This window comes from Terrapene carolina, unplaced genomic scaffold (genome assembly GCF_002925995.2).
Source record: "Terrapene carolina triunguis isolate 2854851 unplaced genomic scaffold, T_m_triunguis-2.0 Scaffold42, whole genome shotgun sequence".
Classification (NCBI taxonomy): domain Eukaryota; kingdom Metazoa; phylum Chordata; order Testudines; family Emydidae; genus Terrapene; species Terrapene triunguis.
In genome coordinates this window covers 7,180,661-7,203,530 of record NW_020664393.1, presented here as the reverse complement: position 1 = coordinate 7,203,530, position 22,870 = coordinate 7,180,661, and the positions used below count along the sequence as shown (strand labels likewise).

The following is a 22,870-nucleotide window of genomic DNA, read 5'->3' as shown; positions in this document are numbered from 1 at the left end:
ACTATCCTCAATTTTTTTCTTAGATTTCAAGATCTTCAGTGCAGTGCTGTCTTCATGTGTTTGTACAGTACTGAGCACTAGAGTGCCCTGATTCTGATTGGGGCCTCTGGGCACTACTGTTACAAAAGTATTACACAACAATAAAACAAGACTTGGCTGAATTTAAAAGAAATGCATTCAGAAATAAAATTGATATACAAACTATCTTAACTTGAAGATAGAAAAATAGAACTGCTTCTGAACATTTTTCCTAAGATGATAAAGTACTTTTTTATTCAAAATAACACAAAATTATGACAAAATGCTCAGGGCTACATCTTACTCTTAATAGTAATCAAATGTAATCCTTTCAAATAGGAAGTATTTTTCTCTCATGAAAATATGCTATTTGCATTTCCCTGCTAATACAGTTGCCAGATTCCCTGGATAACTGCAAGAACTTCTAAGCAGTAGTTTCATTTTCCCCTTCAAATTTCAGAAAAGAATATATATATTTTAAACCCTTGCACAGTTCCTTAGTTAAGTGTTTCATTTGTGTGAAATTGGTGAGACACCAAAAAAAAAAAAAAAAAAAAAAGGTTCTACATTAATTTCATAGCAGGCTTGCAGTCCTTTTTTCTGTTGGGAAAATTCTGACAGTCACACTAGAAAATATAGAGTCATTGAATACTATGCTGTTTCCTTTAGAATCACTGTAGGAGAGAGTTGTTCAATACTTACCAAAAGTGTTATATTAAAGTTAGACTTTTGACATTCATCTCAACAGGATTTACTGAAGTAAAACCATGTATAGTTAATATGAAATCAGTGTGTGTATGATTACATATGTTCTGAATGTTTTCATTTAATATCTGGGAATCTCTCCAGATAGCCTAAGTTTGAAATCAGTAACTGTTTGTCCTTTTAAAATAACATTCTAAAAGGGAGATGACATTAGAGCAGTTGCAGCTAATCAAGATGCCCTCACTTGTGTATTCAGTCTGACTGGTTAATGTTACTCCAGATCTTAGTAACAGACATTAGAAAAGTTCAATAATAGAAACTTACAGTTTATGAGTCTGTTCATAGCCAATCACGAGCCAGCATTTCTTTTGTAACAACATATACATTTCATTACTTGACCAATTGGATGAATTCACTTCCAAATGCACCTCAACAAGTTTCCTTTGCAAGCTGTCACTTTTCATGTGTATATTGCCTTTATATCAAACTGCCTTTCAAAAGAATGCTAGGTCATAAAAGGATTGTGGGCAATCCAACAAGACAATCAAATCAGAAGAATATATAATATATAAGCAGACTACAATAATTTGACCAGAAGTTGAGAAAAAAGACCATTTCTGTTGAGCTATTACATGTCCACTTTTGATAATGTAATTTTTTAAAAATAAAACCCCTCATATATTGATCATTGTGTCATATAAATAGATTCATTTGGTTGCCTTATGAAGCCAAATGTACCAAATGAATATCAAAACTCATTGAAAATGTCAATATATCTTAAAATTGTATGCTGTGGTAGAAAATTCCATACATTCATATAATCTCTTTACCAACCATGTACAAGTTTAAGATATGTTGAAGTCCTCAACAGGATCTGACATACTTTATTGTTGAAACAAATGTAATACATTAAGATAAATAAACCATAAGGAAAATCTGCATATAACATTCCTTACCTTTTGGGCTGCAGAATACATGCTAGCCATTTTCAACTCTAAATTAAAAGACTTTTACCATTTTCATGACATTTTATATAGCCCATGAAAGCGCATGTATAATAGTTCACAAAGAGGTGCTAGGTAGCCTATAATTATAAAAAACCTTGCATTTCTGATATATTCAGTTTGCTAAAAATATGTACTAAAATTAAAGGTAGGATGCAGACATTGTGGTATAAGTTCATTATCTTTGGTAAAATGTTCTCACTTTATTTATAACCATATTTGCGCTGATATCCATTTTGTGTATGGTCTGCTATTACTTATGCCAACAGGAAACATTTAAGTGAATTTAAACAGTATTAGATTATTCAGTACAATCATGACTTTCATCATACATTCTTTTAGGATGTTGCTAGCACATAGGGGAAAATGTGTGAGTTCTACTATCTACTGTGACTTACTACTGCTTTAACACTGTAAAATAACTGCTAATTCTTGCCATTAGAAAAAAATATTATTTTTTTTTTAAAAAGGGGTCAACATGATTCTGAGAACAGTAAATTCTAAAAAAATGAAGTAAAAATATCAAGTATTTTGTAGTTTAATACAATTGCTAAAATAGAAATTTACACTGGGGCTTAACTGAAATGTGATACTATGATCCATCTAAATAAATAACAAAAGAGGACCACAGAGAACCTCAACAAATCTCAAGATGTTCAAGGGATGGTCAGTGTTAAATAATCACTGCCATGACTAACATCTAACGGAAGGCTCGATTCTCTCACACCGTTGACATCAACGGACATCCTGCTTTAGAGCAATGTAATTGAGAGGAAAATCAGGTTCTGATTTTAATGCAGCACTCTCCAAGGACAGATCAGAAACTGTGAAGTCAGAATGGAGTTAGGATGTTCTTCATTATAACTGATCATATTAACAATGCAATCTTGATCATCTGAACCTAAGTTAATCATACAAGAATACATTTCCAGATAGCTATTAATTACACTAAATCAATTTGGATAATCAAAGGAAATTTCAATATCCCTATGACATTCGGAGACTCCAGGTTGTGCTGTATTCACACAAACACACCATATCACCACAGCTCATAGGTGGAGACCCTGCAGCATTCAATTCTACCACAGAATCAAATCTTTGTATTTACCTTTTGCTTATTAAATATTTGATTTAATACTGGAAACTTTGGAATCATAATTCTGATGAAGAATAAGGACTTAAATGTTTTTTCTACATTCCTTGTTTCAAGTACTTTTTCTAACAGGCAATATCAACACATTCAGCTGGTAAAGGGCTTGATTCTGTTTTGTAACCCTATTCACTGAAGCAGTTCCCAGTAGTCATATTGAAGACAATGAAATAACTTACATGAGTAAGAGTGAAGGATCAGGTCTACGGTCTCAACATAAAAACACATTGTGTCTAATCAAGTCTTAGTTCTTATAGCAATGGAAATAATACATTGGTAACAGTCAAAAAGGAAATTACATTTGACCCAGTATTGACCTTGTGTTATTTTCATTATCAAGAACAAAACAAAGGGATAACTGTAATTACTGTAGTAACCAAGTCTGATGTTTCAATCATTCTCAATGAACATGGCACTTTCAAAAACAAAATTTGCAAGTTAAAAAATAATTCAGATTCCAAATTATTTAACCTTGATGTTTAAAAGGGTTTAATGCAAAACTGCCCCGAAGAGCACAATGATTTTTAAAAAGGTTTTTTTTATTATTAAAAAAGTGATAAAAATGGAAGACGCAAAAGTGGGGAGAGGACGAATACACTTAATACATGTATTTGCACCAGCGAAAGTCATACTCTTAATGAGTCATTAGTGACTTCATCACTGATCACTTATGGTCTTTATCATGTACAAATGCAGTAAACCACTTCCCACTGTTGCAGTGCCCTTATATGTGCAACACACATATTAAAAAGTAACAATCTTAGCGCCCAATATTCCTAGGGGCTGATCGCCCTTAGATTCCATAGTAAGATCAGGCTCCCAGTCTAGAACAAAATATGCTCTTCCCAAATAATTTAGTGGTCAAAGTCTGAAGAATTTAGAGAGCCTGTCACTTTTTTGCTTTCTTGGCTTTTTTCAGTATATCACACTTTTTCCTGTTGGGACGCCGGCATCTTTCATCAATGCTCGGTATACATTCATAATGCCACACTTCTTCCATTTTCTCCACGGGGTAAACTGCTTCAACATAATGACGGATCAATCTGAGTCTGGTGGGATCAAGTTGCTTCTTGTTACAAGCACCTGAATGGTTATATTGCAGTCTGAGATTCTCTGGAGTAAAGAGCTCTGGAAAGAGTCTTACTAGAAGCCTGGCAGCAAAGTTTCCCACAGAAAGGCTCTGCTGTACTATCTCTCTTACCTCTTTATCAGATAGCATGTACAGAGAAGGCACAGGGAAGTCTGGAGAAGGAACGACAAGTTCGTCAAGTGGTATCTTGCAAAAATCTTTGCTGCTTCTTTCTGGCGGCAGTGGTGGCCCTTCAAACTCTTCTCTGAATCTTTCTGGGTTTATTGCATAGGTAAGAAATTCTCTCCTCTCAGGCCCTGGAACATGAACTTTCCGCTGCTGTTGGTATGTGCGCCTCTGTTCGGTATCCCTGCGTCGACATCTCTCATCAAGCTTCCCAACAAATTCCAATGTCCATACTCTATCGTTCTTTGCTCTTGGGTACAATATTTGCACATAGTGTCGAATTAATTTAATCCTGGTTGGATCAAGTTGTTTCTTGCCTAGTGATCCGCTACAGTTGTATTGCTTCCTTAGATTTTCATGAGTAAACAGTTCAGGGAATAAGTGAACAAGCAATCGAGATGCAAAGTTTCCTATGGACAGACTGCTTTCATATATATTTTTAATTTGTTCCTTGTTCAACAGGTAATCCGGGATAGGAACATCAAAATCGGGAGGGGGAATGTCAAGTTTATCAAAGTCTATGGGCACAAGCCAAATCTTTTTTGACCTTCTTCCTGGCCTTTCATATTCAAAGCTGTCTTCCACTTTTATGATAGATACATCATCAGGCAAACTAGAAGAATCATAGCAGTCGTCTCTCATCTGTTCACACTCACTCCCATCCATATACATACTTTCAAGTTCATCATTTATTCGCTGTGCACACTGCTGCAACCACGCCTCCTCTTCCTGCACATCAGGAAAGTAAATTTCTGTGTATCTTCGAATTATCTGAAGTCGATGAGGATCCAGCTCTTGCTTCCCAGAATCTCCATAGCAGTTATATCTTTCAGCCAGGTTCCTGTGGTCAAAGAGCTCAGGAAACAATCTGTGTAACAAAAACACAGAAAATTCCCCAGGGGATGAAGCTTCATCTAAAAATTCATTGAGATCCTGAGCATCTAGAACATAATCTGAGGTGGTGGCATTATCCCTGTCCAGGGACAAAGCTTCCTCCTGCTCTTTATCCTCAATGAAATGAGAGGACTCTACCTGTTCAGACTCATAAAAACTGGATGACTGCACACTTTGCTGACTATTTTCCATTTCTCTTTGTGCCCAAAACCTACTGAAAAAGTCATTAACTTGGGGCAAACACTCCACCTGCCACACAGCATTATTCTTCACAGAAGGATAACAAACTTCCACATAGTTTCGGATAAGCTGCAGATGAAGCGATTCAAGCTTCTTTTTGTTAAGGAAGCCACATGTGCTGCAGCTCCTGTTGAACTCATCATCGCTGAAGAGCTCTGGGAAAAGCTGAACTAGTAACCGGCAAGCCAAATCTCCACCTGATGTGCTCTGATCCATGATCTGTTTGAGTTCTGCAGCGGTTAGCTGGTACTCTGGGGGAGGCCTGAACTCTGCTACAGACTCTGTTGGGCTGACATGCTTTTTAATTCTGCTGACCTCAAGAGACAACAGGTCAACCTTGCTGTGAAGCTGAGACATATTGGAATTCAGGGTGTTGAGGGTGTAAAACATTTTCTGTATCAAAGAATATATGTTTGGATCAGAATCTGCGGTGGAAGCTGTAACAGCGATGGTAGCAGCAGAATCCCTTTTGCGTTGATCACTCAAATTCCGCAGATGGGAGGGGCTGCTTGGGTTGACCTTTTCAAACAGCTCATAAGAAGAAAACTGCTCTGCCCCTGGTGTGCTCTTCTTCTCTGTAATTTTGTGTGAGATGCCATACAGAGGTTTCTTATAGGATGGAGTGGTCACGTCATTGAAGGGTTCTTCTTCACACAGCCATGTTATATTGGGATTCTTGTTCTTGTTAGGCTGCTCTACGTTTACCTGAGTGGGTGACCCAATATCTCGGTTCTTCATGTTTGAAACGAGGCCCTATAAATCAACAAACGTTGTATTAGTAAGACAGTTTGCTTTAAAATCATAGCTACAAATTTGTGTTCCACAGGTAGGCGTCATTAAATAAATATGCACTGCCTAATTTTCATCAATGAACCCAACTGTGCTATATAAATCAAGTTCATAAATGTATTGAAGGAAAACAATCACCAAACATGCTTTACAGGGAAAGTATTATTTAACTTCTTTGTTCATGACCTCTGTTATGCAATAACTATACAATTATAATACTTAGCATTTTTACCCAGAGAGCTTTAAATGCTATCATTACCTCCCACTTTGTGTCTGAGGAACTTGGGTGGCAGAGAGGCTGAGTGAAAGTAAGTCAGTGACACAGCCAAGAACAGAATTCATGTTTTCTGATTCCGAATCCTGTGACCTAGCCACAACCTCACTGCTCCCCCAACTGTATTTTAATGTTTCATTAGTCTCCCTATTACCACCTAAGGAGGACACTGTGGTCCAACAGCCTTGACAGGTGTGTTAATTTTTTCTCCTTTTGCTCTGAAAAATGTATGCAAGTATTTATCCCCAGCTGTCCAATTCAGGGACAACTCTATGATACCAACCCAACTTAAAAAACCCCAATATAATTAGTGAAAAGGCCTTTTAAAAATGAAAGTAGAATGATCTGTTTCTGAAAGACAGAGACATTTATATTCATTGAATTCCTCATGGTTCTAAACCAGTTAGTAGTGAAGTCTTTAAGAATTCATGCTATAAATTATTTTTAAGCACTGCATTTCCTAACCGTTCCTCATTGTTTGAGTTCTGAAGCAAATGTTTTCATTAATTCACTGTCAATATTTAGCTCATCATTTATTTATTTTTGCAAGCACATGGATATTGTGAATAACTCCTAGAAAATTAAGTAGGTGAACAACAACAAAGAATTACAATACACAGAACTCAAAAACATGTGAAAACACACACACATTTTGAATTTGACCATATTGAATTTTTCCCCAGCTTGCTAGACAGAATATTAATTAGACAAAAAATAAAGAACTTGCATTCAAATATTAAAAAGCAATGAAATACAGACTATGGGCCTGAGGTTAAGAGGTGATGAGCAACTGTAAGTCCCGTCCTAGGATCAGGCCCTTATACTGTGGATCTTCTCTGAAAAACAACAGTGTAAAAAAAAATGGCAGCACCTTCTTACTCAGCTAATCTGCTTCCTATGTGTATTCACACTCATATCTGCTTACCCTAGTGACAAAAATAAGTTTACACTACTTTTTAGTCCTATAAGCAATGCAGAGCCCAAACACGTAGGGGAGATCAAGCTGGGTTCTATTCTAGCTCATGCATCATCACCAGAATAAGCTAAATTCCAATTGCAGTGCCATATCTTGCCCATTTACACAAATGTAACACCAGTGAAGATCATGAGGTTGCACAGGTGATAAGTGAGGGTGTTAATGGGTTCAATTTAGAGTGCAGAATCCTATCAGCAATGGTAAGGGCGAGAAGCTTGATTTTCAGATCCAAGTTGATTCTGCAGGGATAGCTATTAGAAACTTTCCTCTCCAGTTTTACTTGTAAACAAAGCACATTTGAGATGGACTAAATGAGACATGATAAACATGGAGCAACACCAAAACATCATTTTTCAGAGAAGTGGGAAGATGTGGCCTAACTAAAGCACCTGTTATAAGATTCAGTAATACCAAGGCACAACAGACAGAATTAAGAACAGGGATCTCTGGCTTTTCAGATTAAAAAAAAAAAAATCAACATTATAAAGAGATTTGAACATATGGTGAAACTTGCTCTTATCTGGTAACCTCATGTCTTCAGAGACTGCCCCAAATTATCCTCATATATAAAGAGTACAATTTGGCTCCATCTTTGTTAGAAGGCTTGTTATGATAAGCAAATCATTTGTTAGTCCTTTCCACCATAGGTTTTTTTTGTGTTCAATGAAGCAATAAAACATGACAATCTGAGGGTAGTCCTGATTAATGCTCAGCTCAAGTGAAGAGGCAGGAACAAGGCAGTACCTGGGAAGTGTATTAATCAGCATGGAGTCATCATCTAAAGTGCCTTATTTCCCTTCTAAAATGAATACATAAAAGTTAACATTCTTGGGGTTGGATGGGGCCCTTTGGAAGAAAAGAAGTGCTTACGCTGAGAATTATGGCAGATCTCTGTATGTTGTAAGGGCAGCAGAACTTCTGCCCTTTCACTAATGCAGCTCACGATGTTTGGATCTGGTTGTGGGAGGAATTTGTAGATCTGCATTTCAGAAACACACGGTCAATGTTCAGCTAACAGCTAGTGCCACATCTGGGACTAGATTTAAGCATTTTCTGTTAATCTGGGATACCTTGTTCTGCCTTCAGAACATTCTCCTTGCCTCCAGTAATAAACTTGACACTATATAGATATTATTGCCAGCTGGATATAGCATTATCTGAAGCACACAGAGTATTTTTGGTGAAACTTCAGAATAATCTATTGTGGAACATTCTTTTGTATTATCCATAAGGACCCTGGACTTTAAGCACAGATGTGTGTATGTATTTCAGATAATGCTATACACAGTTAAAAAGATTATCAGTTTACTGTACTACCAAAAAAACTACAAGGCAGATTGTTCCATATGAGCTACAGGCACATAATACCATGCTACCTACACTGTCATAGGAAGCTACTGTGTTAAATACTGTTGCTGAGCTTTTATGAAATGTAAGTATTTTGCTATTGTGGAATAATCTTTCATATTATATTTTAGGACCACGGGCCCAGATTTTAAGAAGTATTTAGGCTTTGTTCCATTCAGCATTGCAAGTCTTAAGGTTCATTTTCAAAAGTGGCTCAGGCACTTATGAGCCCAAGTCCCACTGACTTACTCAAAGTATTTAACAACTTGACTTTTGGTCACCACCAGAACTGGAAAGTAGAGAGAAACGCACAAATAAAAACATTAGTATTAAAAAAGTTAGCCTCTCAAAGGTTCTGTTAGAACTTCAGACTAAGATTGTGGTTGGTTATTTATTCTAAACATGCTGATTCATCACTAGAGTCAGTCGTGAATAAATTTTCACTCTAGTTATTGGGTTAGGTTCTGGCCCCATTGTAAATCTAAGGCAACTACAGTAACTCCTCACTTAATGTTGTAGTTATGTTCCTGAAAAATGCAACTTTAAGTGAAATGATGTTAAGCGAATCCAATTTCCCCATAAGAATTAATGTAAATAGGGGAGGTTAGGTTCCAGGGCAGCTTCCCTACTCTGCAAGCACCAGGGGCGGGGGGCTCAACCCTCAGCCCGCCCACTCCACCCCTTGCCCCAAGCCCCCACCCTTGACCTGCCTCCCCCCCTCCATGTCCTTCCCCTTTACTTCACACTGTGTCCTGGCTCCCCCCACCCCACCCTTCTAAACGCTGCAAGCCAGCTGATTGCTGGGTTCCGGAGGCAGGGGAGGGAGAGGGGAGGGGTGCTGAGTCCTCGCTCCTCCCCCCTCCCTCCTGCCTCCAAAACGCTGCAAGCTAGCTGATTGCCACCGGCAGGAGGGAGGGGAGAGGCGTGCCGAGTCCTCGCTCCTCCCCCCTCCCTCCTGCCCGGGGCAATCAGCTGGCTTGCGGCGTTTGGGAGGCAGGGGGAGCCAGCGCGCCGAGTCCTCGGTCCTCCCCCCTCCTTCCAAAACACTGCAAGCCAGCTGATTGCCATGGGCAGGAGGTGGGGGAAGGCACTGATCCGCAAGGTCTGCCGGTGGGCGGGAGGCGCTGGGGGGCGGGGCGTACGAAGGCTGCCAGCTGTGGAGAAAGCAGGCAGCCAAACAACGTAAGAGTGGAGCATTGCCCAACTTTAAATGAGTATGTTCCCTAACTGATCAGCAACGTCACAACGAAACAACGTTAAGCAGGACGACTTTAAGTGAGGAGTTACTGTATCAACTTCAAATAACTTCTAATTTACAGTGGTTTCACTGAGATCAGAATCTGTCCCACTGTACATAATCTGGAAAAATTACAACCCTGGTCTGGCAATTGGGTTAACCCATGGGGATCTGATTGCAGGACTGAGGCTTAATTTTCTAATGAAACTACTAACAAAATCTTTACTGTAGGGACATGAGAGGGGGTCTATGATCAGTCAGACCCAGTTAATCCAAACCAGTATGAGAATTCCATGTTTATAAGCATTATTAGAAACAAATAATTGCTTCAGATAAAAACAATTAATGGTAAAATTTATGCTGTAAAATGGGATACTGCTCACATCATTAAAAAATATCCAGATAAGTAGTATGGGTAAACTAGGCAAAGATTATAGTCATGTCGGACTATAAACAAATTAATTGCTGGTGTGTATTGATTTAAAAGAGTTGTGCTCTGCTTACACCAGCAGTAAATTTGGCCCATAAAATCTGAACAGTACATCATGCATAGCCACATGTAGAGAAATCACCTCTTGAGTAAAGCGTCTTTTCTTCACACTGGGTAAAACCTCTTGCTGGCTCCCTGAACCATCACAACCAAGTGAGGTCTGTTTCCGTTTGTTAGAATCCTGTAGGCAAGTAACTGAGCCATCCAGTGAGTGTTTCTCAGGAGATCTGGATGTCACGGAGCAGTCTAGTGCTTCATCTTCATTTTCTGTTTCTACTTTCACAAGATTATTTTTTATAATTTTAACTAGAAAAAGAGAAGGTGTAGAACAATCAAGCACTTCCTTCAGAAATTCATGATACCCTTACAACAATGTGCTTTCTGTTTGTTCTTCTGAAACTGCCTTTTGAATAGTGTCATTATTATTTATCATTATATAATGGCAACATCTTGAAGCCTCAAGTCCCCAAGTTGGGGCACCATTGTGGTAGGAACTGTACAAACATATAATAAGTGACAGTTCCTGCCCCAAAGAGCTTACAGCCTAAAAAACAGTACATAGCGGGTGAGTAGGCAGGTAGTACAGTAGGCACAAGTTTGGGGGAGGGAGAAGGATGATGGGTAACAAAAATAATAATAGGATGTTTTAGCAGCTAACTTTTCAGTCATTGTTATAATCGTTGCTTTATCACAATGCATTCTTCATCTAAATCTACAAAGTCTTCATACAACTAGTATTTTTTATCTGACTAGAAAATAAACAAGATATAGCATTTTACCTTCATCATCATCATTGAATTCAGCTGAGTTCATCTTCTAGCCCACTAAAAAACAAAAAAACAAAAAAAAAAGACGACAGTAGTTTTTTAGAAACAGGGCATGGGTTGTATTTTCAGCATTTTGTTGAAAGAGGTCAGAAACCTGCTATCTACAACTATTTGCTATCCCTGGACAATATTAACAGTTCTTGGGAAATTTCCTATCTGCTCCATTTTTACTCACATTATAACAGGCAGCCACTTTTCTTATGTGTTTCCTGGACACCTGCAGATCTGCCCAGCAGTGTAAATTGAACAGAAAACAACCTGAGACGGACAGAAAAGTAAGATGATTTAACACTGAAGATTTTTTCTACTGTGAAGAACATTAGTTCAGTTGTTTTAACTTTCTATATAAGTAGAAGTGTCTTGGCAGTGCGTAAATAAAAGTTCTCTGAATGGGTTTTTTTGGCCACATTGTATTAAGTGGCCACCTGTTATAAGAGCCAAAAAACTTTGGAGGCCCAAGGGTGTCCAACAAGTTTCACTGTAGGTCAATTTCCGGTGTTCACCACAGCTGAAAAATGCAACACAAACTATTTTATAATTAAGGGTTAAACTAGATGACCCTTGCCGTCCCTTCCCTATGATTCTATAATATGTCCAGGCTGTCTGAATAAATTTCCATTAAAAAAACGGCTATTTTGATGTGGATTGTGATATTGAAAAACCAGCAACCTATAGATTTACAGTAACAAATGTTTTTATAATTATTAACTGGTGGCCTCCAAAGAACATCAGAATACTTTTTTAAAGGAAAAACAAAACATTTTCTACATTTCCATAAACCTAAGATCACATGTCATTTGTTATAAACTCCAAATTCTGGGCATGTCTCAAAAAAGAAAGCTTCAAACTCCAATGAGTACAGACGGAGCAAGCATCCTCACCCGGCTCTCACTAGCCATTTAGAAGTACACATCCACCAACAGTGCCAACCAAAATTGGATACCTTTTAAATCAGCCATACATAGTTCAGATTATCCAGATACATGTCTAGCCTCATAAGCTCGCCTGGCCAAAAAAAAAAAAAAAAACTTATTTGAAATACACAAAAACTTCCATAACTACATGGCTTTTCAAAATAGACTTCTTTCACCAAATCATACCCTTCCTCTGGTCAAGCTCTGAATGGGTCAATACTGCCCAAGTCACCCATAACCAGAGATTTTCTGGTTAAATACACACCCACGCGCAAGCACACACACACATATTTATGTCCCATGAATATGCCTTATAAAACAAAAGAAATTTTGAAAGACTGTAAACAAAGAATTTCAATTGTAGTCTTATTATCTAATAGCTGTGTTCAAAATGATTTTAAAAGAATCTCAAGTACTGTTAAAATGCTTTATGTTAAATACAAACATTTGAATACTGTGCATGCTTTCACTTTGTTAGTGGCTGGTAGCTATTAATAGTAAATATAATTAATACATTCAGTGTGAGATTTTGTACATGTGACTAACAGTCACAACACAGAACTCAGAGCCCATGGGGAGGGAGGGTGGGCTAAAGTGCCTTTAAGTCACCTTTGCGCTCTCCTTATTCTGGACTATTCCAGGACCCCTCCTGTCCTCAGCACACTCCCTATATAAGGGTTTGGGAGGGGGTCCGTGGAGGACAGTACTCTGCTTTGGTCCTTTTACTCAGCATAATTCTCCCCCCTGGTTTTGACTCTTAACTTGCCTACATAAAAGTTATGCCAGTTTAACTAAAATTAGTCTTTTTTACGTCACTTTAGTTAAACTGTTGCAAACATCTGTGAGGAGACACTTAAATTGGTTTATAAATGACTTATGCCAATTATTAAACCAATTTAAAAGTGTGTCACTCCAGGGGTTTGTGCTGGTTTAACTAAATCTATTTTAAAATGGATTTTCATTCAACCAGTGCAATTTATGAGTTTAGGCAAGGGCTGTACAATCCTTTCTGAAAAATCCTGAAAGGACAGCACTGTGGCCTGTGCTCTACGAGAAAGTTAAATTGAATTGAACTTGCCTTGATATCCCATATACGACATTAAACTTCCAGGCCAGTGACTATTACATTTCATTTCATTTTATTGTAGAAGGCACAGCTTTGTGAAGACATGGCACAGTGCCAAAAATGTGGGAGTGACAAGGAAGAAGATGACAGCTGAATGTAGTTGCTGAAAATTTTGTATTTTTGGAAGGCCCAAGTAGGCAACCAAGCAGACATCCTTATAACAATCACATACTATATAGGAAGTCAGATTTTTCTAGGTTTTTCAGGCAACTCCTTGGGGCAGCACTGTCAGGGATCATGCTGACTGAGAGAGGTGGCAAACATAGAGCCAGAGACAGAAAAGAATAGACAAATATAAATATATATATAAAGAAAAAAGAGAAAGATAACAAAACCAGTGTACAGCCTCCTTCTGTAGGGTGATACACATGGAATGATATTTTTCTTCTGTCACTGCTGTTCAAACAACAGGTAGAACACTTTGGGAGAGATCTTTCCGACAGGAGACAAGTGGGTTGGAAGCAAGAGGTATGTGAGGGTTTGAGAATCACAGTTGGAGTTAGGAATATGAAGAGAGGGTATGTAGTTGCAGAGCCTCTTTTTGAGAAGAATCCTGGACCAGAGCTAGCCAGAGGGAAATGGGCTAGGGAAAAAGACAGAAAACAACAGAATCAAGGAAAAAATGGTGCAACAAATAATCAAATTGAGAAATCCACCTGAGAAGGTAAGTGAGCTCCTGGTTGTTGATTCTCATTGCACTGAGCGTATGAAGGGGTTGAAATGTTGCCTGATCTGTCTTGTTTCAATATAAAATTAAATCTCTCTCCCTCACCCTTTTGTCTCTAAAACAGTCACTAGTTCTAGAGAAGAATAAACAGATGCAGGGCAGAAAACAGTAGTACTGAAGTACTTATGTAATGTGGCCTGGGAATTTGGGTTTGTAGCCATGACTACCAGAGATGGGAACTCAGGGACATCCACCCTTAGCTACAGTATCTTGCTGGGAAAAGGATCAGAGCTGCAGCTTGTGTCTTGTTTCCCAGGAAACTGGATTTAGGAGCCTGATAGACCATAGCCATTTTGCATACCAAATACCCACAACAAGAAAACCATACTCTACACTAATGGCCAAATCCTGCTCCTACTGAGATCAACAGGAGTTTTGCAATAGACTTCAGTGGTATCAGAATTTAGCTGAAATTGCTTGTTAAATTTAATTTGTAGTTACCTAGCCATTTTGAGTTAAACAAAACAAACAAAAAAGCATCTTAAACCGGTAAACTTCAATTTTTAGGGTTGTTGCTTGTTTGAACACATTTAAAACAATAACTTGGTTCAGGCATTTTAAGTGTTTGCTCTTGGTTAAAACACATTTATTCCTGGGTTCATACGTTGCGTGCAAAGTTTCATTCTAGATAATTTTTATTTATAAATAAAAATTGTCTAAAAAAAGGTCTATAATAGAAATACTAACAGTGTTACCCAAAGAATCCACTATTAACATATAGAATTTTTGTTCAGAAAGACAATCAATTCTTACAACTGTGATCATGGGTTTGCATGCTGAAAATGAAGCAAGTATACTTACTCTCGATCTTTCCTCAAATTTGCACCCAAATGTGCCCCTTATTAAAGGCATCTGCAATTTTATTTCTATTGGAGATCCTAGCTCAAGTTATCCATCCAAAGAGAAACTCAAAGAGGTGCAATATTCAAATAGATTCAATGTTCAAGGAAGAAGAGGCAGAGCAGTCTCACCATTTGACAGTGGACTCCATCCCCAGGATGTAAGCAATAAGTCATTGAAAAAGATTTCCTAATGCCTGCACCAGAACCTTATGTTTGAAAACAGTATGCAACATTTACTTTAATGTAATTAATGTTTAACTCATAAACAACTAAACATTTTACTGACATAGCACGTGCCCACACTTTTACGACTAACATAATGCCTCTCTTGGCACTATGTGTTGGTGAAGGTGGCATCATGTAAAGTATGTATACTGCTTTGCACTGTTCCTGTGAGATGCCACTGTTTGTGTTGGAGTTCACATATGAAGAGACCAACGTTCCTTTTTACTAAGCTTGCTATTTCAGTCTTCAAGACTAAGACATACTTCAAAATTTTCAGATTTCTGAAAAGACTTAGCCACGCTAGTTAAAAAAAAGTTTCCATTCTTCTGATTGAGATAGTCTATAGTTGTCTAGATAGTTTCATCCATTTGTCTCAGGGAAAAAATTTCTTGCATCTTAAACACGGATATGAAATGAGTCAGTACTTTTCAAACTGGTCTGTGAAGCACTTGTCCACAGAAAATGGTTTGGTCATATGGCACTGGGTCTCCTTGCTTCCAGCTGCTAAACTGCATTTAAATAAGTTAAACATGCACTAAGTACCTTCCTAATGTTACTTTCCCGTGTGAAAACATGTCTCCTTGGTGTAATGCAGTTGATGCTATGGGGCTAAAATACGTTCAGAATTTGCGTTGCTATTTGCTCGCCTGTAATGCTAAACAAGAAACTATGCAATCAAGAATAGAAGTGGTTCATGAGACAAGCTATTGAGATGTCCATTCTATGAAAAATGTCAGAAATAAACATAAATCTCAAACACTCAACAGTTTGGCATAATGTTTTCATAAGACATTACAGGGGAGGAACAGCAAAGCAAGTTCTGAATGTATTTTAGCCCCATAGCATCAACTGCATTACAACCAAGGAGACACATTCACTGTAGTCAGGTACCTTCAATTTTATGAAAAAATAATCCTCTGGACAGAAAGTGCTTACATGCGTTCTTAGAATCATGGAACTTACAGGTGTTATAGACCTAGCCTTGATGGCTTCTTCTATAGGTATGCTACATCACTACCTCAAACACTTCCTTCTCACTTCATCATGACACCTTTAATATGTAAGTCAGTAACTATTTACAGATGTATATATTCACTTTATCCACCAGGATATACAACCCTAACCTGAATAATCATGTTGCTTGTCACTCCAGCCCTTATCCATTGTTTGCTATCCCCATGTGTTAGCACTTCAGAGCAGTGACCAGGTCTATCGGTACTGTAAAGTGCCTAACATATTTGAGAGTGTTGTAAAACTAGTAACAACAACCATCTGTAAAGTCACATAGAACATCTTCCTGCCAATACAAGATAAAGACTGTTCTCTGTCCCAAAATTCGTTCTTTAAGAGTTCCGTAGTTTAAAAGGTGTGTGCCAGGCACATGCAGGGTGTAATTTTGTATTATATTAAAACATATAACAACCATTTATTCTGCCTATTAAAAACATTATCTGTATCTATACTAATATATACAAGGCTTCATGTTTCTAGTTTTCTAGAAAAGGTTTGATACTGACAATTAAAATCCTTGCATCTGACTGTATTGTTTAGCTCACAAATGCATGTTAAGTGCAAACTTATTTTTTCTTCAGTGCAGAACATACCACAAACATTTGACTAATATCTGCAGCAGTTCATATTTCCCTAATTCCATATTAACTGTAAAAACATGATATAAAACCCCTGCTTTCATATATTACACTTCTACCCAATATAACGCTGTCCTCAGGAGCCAAAAAATCTTACTGCGTTATATCGAACTTGCTTTGATCTGCCGGAGTGCACAGCCCCGCCCCCCTGTATTACCGTGTTATATCCGAATTCGTGTTATATCGGGATAGAGGTGTACTTTCTTGTATGAATGATTTGTGCCTCTGGTGGCCTCATGGTGGTACACCGCTTTATGCCTTTCAGTGAAGGCCGCCATAAGTATTATGTCTCTGATTTTAGATTCACTTGTGTCTGAAGAGGTTGAATCTTTATTTTTTTCAATCAAAGGGTGGGATGTACCAGTATATTTCAGTGATAATAAGGTTTCTTGAAAATTATTTAAAAAAATTATCCACCTTACTTGTTTTAAGCAGAGCGGAGAAAACATTCTCTTTTCAAAGGATCAGATAATGTACTGGGGCTTAATTAGTGGTTGGAGTAGCTGATGGCCTAAGGAGATGCCACTGCTTAAATTCCATAGATCTGATATACTAAAGAATTTTTGTTTCCCTCCTTTACCCCCACTATCCCTGTAGCAGTTTTATCAGAACACCACAAGAAGAGTCCTGTATTAGATATTTATTTTAGAGAACTGACACCTGGAACACCAGCAAACCAAAATTCTTGTGTAAATATTAATGTTCAGTGCGGGTTAATGTTTATATTGCAGCTGTAATACGTTTGTGTATTCACAAGAACCCTGTATATTTAGTCTAAATCTGTTGCTTTTCTGCCAAGATTGTATGAATCAGAACATGCCTTTAATAGGCAAAACTTCTCTTTATTGGAAGATTAGTAATTCCCTTAAGATACTTTATCTTACCTTCTGTTTAAAGAGGTTGCTAGTTTACTCCTATCTTTTTCCAGGTATACATAGGAAGTAAAGTTACTGTTATGACTAACCTGCAGATAAATTTCACATATGGGTTATTCATTAAAGTCCAAGTTCCTCAGCTTCTGTAAATAGTTGTGGCTCACTGGAAGTCAATAGAGTTATGAAATTTTACACTAGCAGAAGAGTTGGTCCTCATAAATGTTAAGTCCTTGTTCCATTGAAAACAGTCAGAGCTTATGCTGTTGATTTCAATGGAACCTTAATTTGGCCATAAGCATTTTCATATTTAAATATTTCCTTAAATAAAAACTTACTATGAACAGATTTCTTCTGATTTTTGGAATTTTAATTACTATATATATTTTAATTTAAACATTCCTCTACCGTTGGAAACTCAAAACAAAGCAGCACTGCAACTGTCTGCATGACATCCAGCATGAGAAATTGACTACAAAGGGTTATTGTCAGCATATTACACTTCTGGCTGAAATGTCTTCATCTGCTAGTGTTACAAGTAACACTTAAAATGATTATACCAGAAGGAAACAAAAAAAATATCAATTCTGTTTGCTTTGTACATTTGACAGCACTTTGTATATAGTCAGTTTCCCCTAAAGTTTGTGTTGGTCTTACTGGAGGGGGGAAAAACATCCCCACCTATGTAGGGAAATATGACTGTGAAATTACTTTAAAAGGCAAGGGATTTTAAGGGCAGATCTGGTACCTGAAACTACTAGTAAGTTATTAAAAATGAATTAAAAGATTTTAAGTTGAAACACATGTGAAACAAACCAGTACAGCTTTACTGCCAAAGCTGACCAAACTGCATGTAAGCAGACAGCATAAAAGTACACAAAAACAGATGTTTACAGTTCTATCACTTTTAATAATCCAAGATGTTATTAATAATCTAATGGATTTTTTAATTATTTTGAATATCTAAAAGTGCTACTCAAAATTAAATGTCTTGGACAACATATTGCAAACTTATTCCAATGCTACAACATAAGTACACGATAAAAGCTTTTAACTCACAACCTCTTTTGTTTTTAAAACACTGGGAGACAAAATCAAAGTGTTACCCTCATGGACAAAAAGTGTACCAATACTTTATGCAGATTAAAAACCTCGCTTGCTGTCCTGTGGAATACTGGCAGCCTCAAGGCTCCACAGAAGCTGGTCTCTAATAGTGGCATCTTGCCAATAGTACTTATAGGGCATGCTCTCAATTTGTTTTTATTTTTAGTTACATCTACAGATGCAGTTAAAAAAAAAAATCTGTCCTCTCAACCAGTGAAAATTTCCCCACAAGTTGAATTGCCATTGCCTCTTCCTAAAATGTTGTCAAATGACAACTTCATCTTCAAGCACTCAATGCGCTAGACATATTTATTTCCACCAACATGCCAACCACAATTTGGCTTTGCATTTAGGCAGTCTTTTTTCTGAGAAAAGCAGCAAGATTCTTTTAGACAAGGGTCTCCAATTTTATTTTAGTCTCTGTCTTGAACCTCTGTATTCCTGCTGCCCTGAAAAAAGGAGCTGTGGTGTCTTCTTCAAACTATATTTAATTGTCCTCTGGTTTTTACCCACTGGACTTGCCGAAATGACCTGTTAATGACATGAGGTAAACAGCTGGGCCAGTGCTCAACATAGTTTAATTAGACAAGAACAAATGATGTTCAGCACCACTGCAGGAACAGCAGTTACAAAAGTGTTAACCATCTCTTTTGGCACCAGTTGAATCAGAAAGTTTCTAGCACTGTATTGGACAGTTTATTCTACTTTAAAAAAATCTTGGTCTTATATTTTTAAAACCAAGATATTTGTGTAATACATACAATACATTAAAAAATATAATTGCACATTGCAAAACAGGTATATGTTAGCACATATTCACTCAGACAAATTCAGAGTCAACTGTCCAGCCTGAGCAGCTGGGCCAGGTACTAGGTAGATGTGTGTGGAGGAATGGGAAAAAGATAGATCATCTGCCCCGGTCCTTATTTCTTCACCCCGAGGGGGGACGGGGGAAGGAGAGAAGAGGGTGATCCATGTAGTAGCAGATCCTCTAGCCACATTTCCACCATATTACAGACCTGGAGCAAGATCCTCAGCTGATATAAGTCAACATAGCACTGTTGGCTTCAATGGAGCTACACCAATTTACACCAGCTCAGGGACTGCCCCATGATCTCTGCTTCTTCCAGGGGATGAGGTTTCCATTCTATTGCTAAAGAGTTCTAAGTGGTCATTGAGAAGATGACTAGATTTGCCCTCAGAGCACAATTATGAATAGAGCCCTGCACAAATACAAAATTTGTATCTGCATCTGATCCCCAATCCTCAAAAATGATCTACAGATATAAAGCGGATACCCACGGATTTGTAGGGGGTCTAATTATGAAAATGCATTCATAGTATTTATCAGCAATGATACAGAACCAGAATAAATCAATATACAACTGGAGTCATTAAAACCTAGTAGCATTCATGATTGTCAGCATGTTAGCACCTAATTTAGTCGGTGCAAAACAGCTCAAAGAAACAAAATATTATTGTTATGGATTTTACATTTATCATCATCATTCTGGTAATAATGTGGTAGGTCCTATCCACACACAGAAGACACAGACCTTGACATGAACAATTTACTATTTAAAACAGTAAACATACAGAGGATGATGGACAGGGATTAAATAAAATGTTTTAAGTGTTTTACTGAGTTTGACCTTTTAAAATAATTATCAGCAATCCCCAACTACACTTCTTTATCCCATTAAATGTAGCTAGTTAACTTATTGCAGGCACTACCATAAAAATGGGTCCTGAGAACAAATTTGAAGGAGAGGGTAGATAAACTAGGGGACCTGGTCTACACTTAATATCTAAAATCCACACCCCAGAGTGTACCTACAGCACCCTAACCCTGGTGCAGAGACAGCAAGATCAATGGAAGAATTCTTCTGTGGCCCCAGCTACCACGGCTCTGGGATGGGGGCTCCTACAACCGCAGGTAAACCCTTCCATCGCTGTAGCCTGCGTCTACACTAGGGGGTTATGCCGGCACATCCCCCGCAGTGTACACAGGGGGCAGGGCCTCCTCTACAATGAGGATTAGCCTTAATTCCATCTGTTGGTCCCGCTCCGGGAGCCGCACTGGGCCCCCCAGATACGTGGGCAGCGGGGGGACTCATGCTGCCTTGAAGCTGGGCAGGAGGCGGGAATGGGGGCCAAGCCTCACCGCGGACTAGGGAGGGCGCAGGACAAAGCACAGAGCCGGGCTGCCAGGGGCCGCAAGGCTGGAGCGATTTGGCTCAGTGGCAGCGGGAGACGCCAGCGCGGCTAGTGGCAGGGACGAGGCCGGGGACAGCCTGTGGCGGCGGGAGAGACGGCGAGCCAGGCCCGGCTGCGGAGACCGGGGGGAAGCAGAGGCGGGCGGGGCTCAGGCAGGAGGGCGGGGCGGTACCTGCAGGGGCAGCCCCGGGTCTCCAGCCCGGGGAACCGGCTCCCTGCACGCGCCCATGGGTGGGGGGTTGGGTGGGGGCAGCTGCCCGCGCGGAGACTCCGGTTCCTCGGGGCTTCACCTCCCGCCACGTGCGCACCGCCCCCGGGGCGGGCTGTAGGGAAACCCCGCCCCGGGGCGGAGGCAGCGGCAGCCCTGTTCGTTCCCCCTGCGCACGCGGCGGTGAAAACCCACGACCAGTCCAGCGCGCGCGGCAGCGGCGGCTTCCGGTGCGACCGCTGCCCGGGCGGATCTATATGTCCGGGGAAGGTCGGGTGACGGCGTGACCGTTCCACTCTCCCCCCCCCCCCCCCCGCGCGCTCCGGAGATGGAGTCGGCCAGGCCGCCGCCGCGCGCGCCCGCCCTGAGCGTTGCCACGAGCCATCGCGCTATAGCCATGTCCCGAGCGCAGCCAACAAAGGGCCCCGGGGGGCGGGGAGAAGCGGCCGGGACCTGAGCGGGACGGGGGGGCTGGGGCCTGCTGCCCCCACTCCGGGCCGCCCGCGGTGCTCTGCGGGGGCAGCAGGGAGCGGGCCGGGCCCGGGCACACTCACCTGGGGTCGCGGCGGGGCCCGGAGCGGCGGCGGCGCTGGTGCCCGGGTTCCCCCCGCTCTTTGTGTGCGAGGGTCCGCGCGCTGCGCTCTCGCGTGACGTGACGGGACCGTGTGTCATTTCCGCACAAGGACACAGCGCCCCGAGCCGCGGCCAGCGCCACCCGCGCCCACTGGGGACCCCTCGCCCCGCCCGCACGCGGGCTCCTGCCCCCCCGGGGGGGCACCGCCCGTGGAAATACCCGCCCTCGCGCGACGGCCGCCTCGTCCCCGCTGCCTGTAGGCCGGGGGAGCCGCCGGTCCCTCCGGCCCCTGTGCAAACGCGTGCGGCGGAGAGGCCGGGCAGGGCCAAGCCACTTCCCCCTGTCAGGAGCAAAGAGCGGCGACACCTTTCGCGGCGGGTGGGGATCCACCACCCCGGAGCGGGGCTGGCAGCCTGCCCCTGCCGGCCTCAGCCCGGGCCAGCCCCAGCGACAAAACCCGGCCCCTGGTCTGAAACGAGCCAGTCGGCGGGATCGAGTCCCGACTACCGTGGGTGGGAGCCCAGCCGGCCGGCCCCAGGGTGATGCACATGAAGTTAACGGGGCACTAGTGGGCTAGGGAGCCACTTTGGCCACATACGGCGGGGTTGGTGCCTGGCTGCTCGCGCACAGCTCCACGCCACTTGACGTGTGGAATGAAAACCAGCCCGAGCCTCCGAGGCCAAACCGCACGTCTCCTTCGCTGCCTCCCTGAACGGTCATTTGTAACAACTTTCCCCACATGCTCAATCTCGGTGGGTCGGCGGAGGCTCCCCCCGCCCCCCTTCACACCTGACTCGTGAAGCCCGTTCTGCTGGCTGTTCTCTAACATACTCATCATCATCATCATCATCGTGTTACGGTAGCAACTAGAGGCCTCCTTTGTTAGGTACAGCACAAAGCCATGGCTGGCCGCAGTCCCTACCCTAATCTACAGTCCAATAAAACACTAACAAGCATTTTGACATGGTGGGGGCTCTACACTTTAAGGAAGTGGCACTTTTCTGGGGTAATCCTTGAAAATCAGAATTGGATTGACTCAGTTTAAACATCGAAACCGGGTTTCCCTCTATACATAAAAATACATCTTCTGAAACCTGCTCCGAGGAAATTAAAATTTATATGTACTTGGTTCATTTACGGTACTCAAAGATCATGGTCACTTTCATGCTTCCTATTTTAAGAATTAAGAATGGATATACTTAGTTT

At 40.6% G+C, this 22,870-nt stretch overlaps 1 protein-coding gene across 4 annotated transcripts; it reads right to left on the bottom strand.

Moving 5' to 3' along the window:
- Window positions 1-212: 212 nt before the first annotated feature.
- On the bottom strand, window positions 213-21,966 carry BEND3 (BEN domain containing 3). 4 transcript variants are annotated; one of them, XM_024202619.1, is made up of 5 exons: window positions 21,645-21,966; window positions 11,382-11,464; window positions 11,159-11,203; window positions 10,462-10,685; window positions 213-6,019 (listed from the first exon to the last, which is right to left on the bottom strand). In XM_024202619.1, the coding sequence occupies exons 3-5, from the start codon at window positions 11,190-11,192 to the stop codon at window positions 3,767-3,769; spliced, it is 2,511 nt and encodes an 836-aa protein (XP_024058387.1). In that variant the 5' UTR covers window positions 11,193-11,203; window positions 11,382-11,464; window positions 21,645-21,966; the 3' UTR covers window positions 213-3,766. The 4 variants fall into 4 exon arrangements, with proteins under 4 accessions (XP_024058387.1, XP_024058385.1, XP_024058388.1 ...); XM_024202617.2 differs by lacking the exon at window positions 21,645-21,966 and adding an exon at window positions 12,150-12,215; XM_024202620.1 differs by lacking the exon at window positions 11,382-11,464.
- Window positions 21,967-22,870: the final 904 nt, after the last annotated feature.

Coding starts and splice junctions, on each gene's coding strand:
- BEND3 (XM_024202619.1), bottom strand. CDS start 11,192: ATGAACTCAGCTGAATTCAATGATGATGATGAAG. Junction 10,686..11,158: donor ATTCAATGATGATGATGAAG/GTAAAATGCTAT, acceptor CTCTTTTTCTAG/TTAAAATTATAAAAAATAAT. Junction 6,020..10,461: donor AAAGACGCTTTACTCAAGAG/GTGATTTCTCTA, acceptor GTTGATTTATAG/GGCCTCGTTTCAAACATGAA.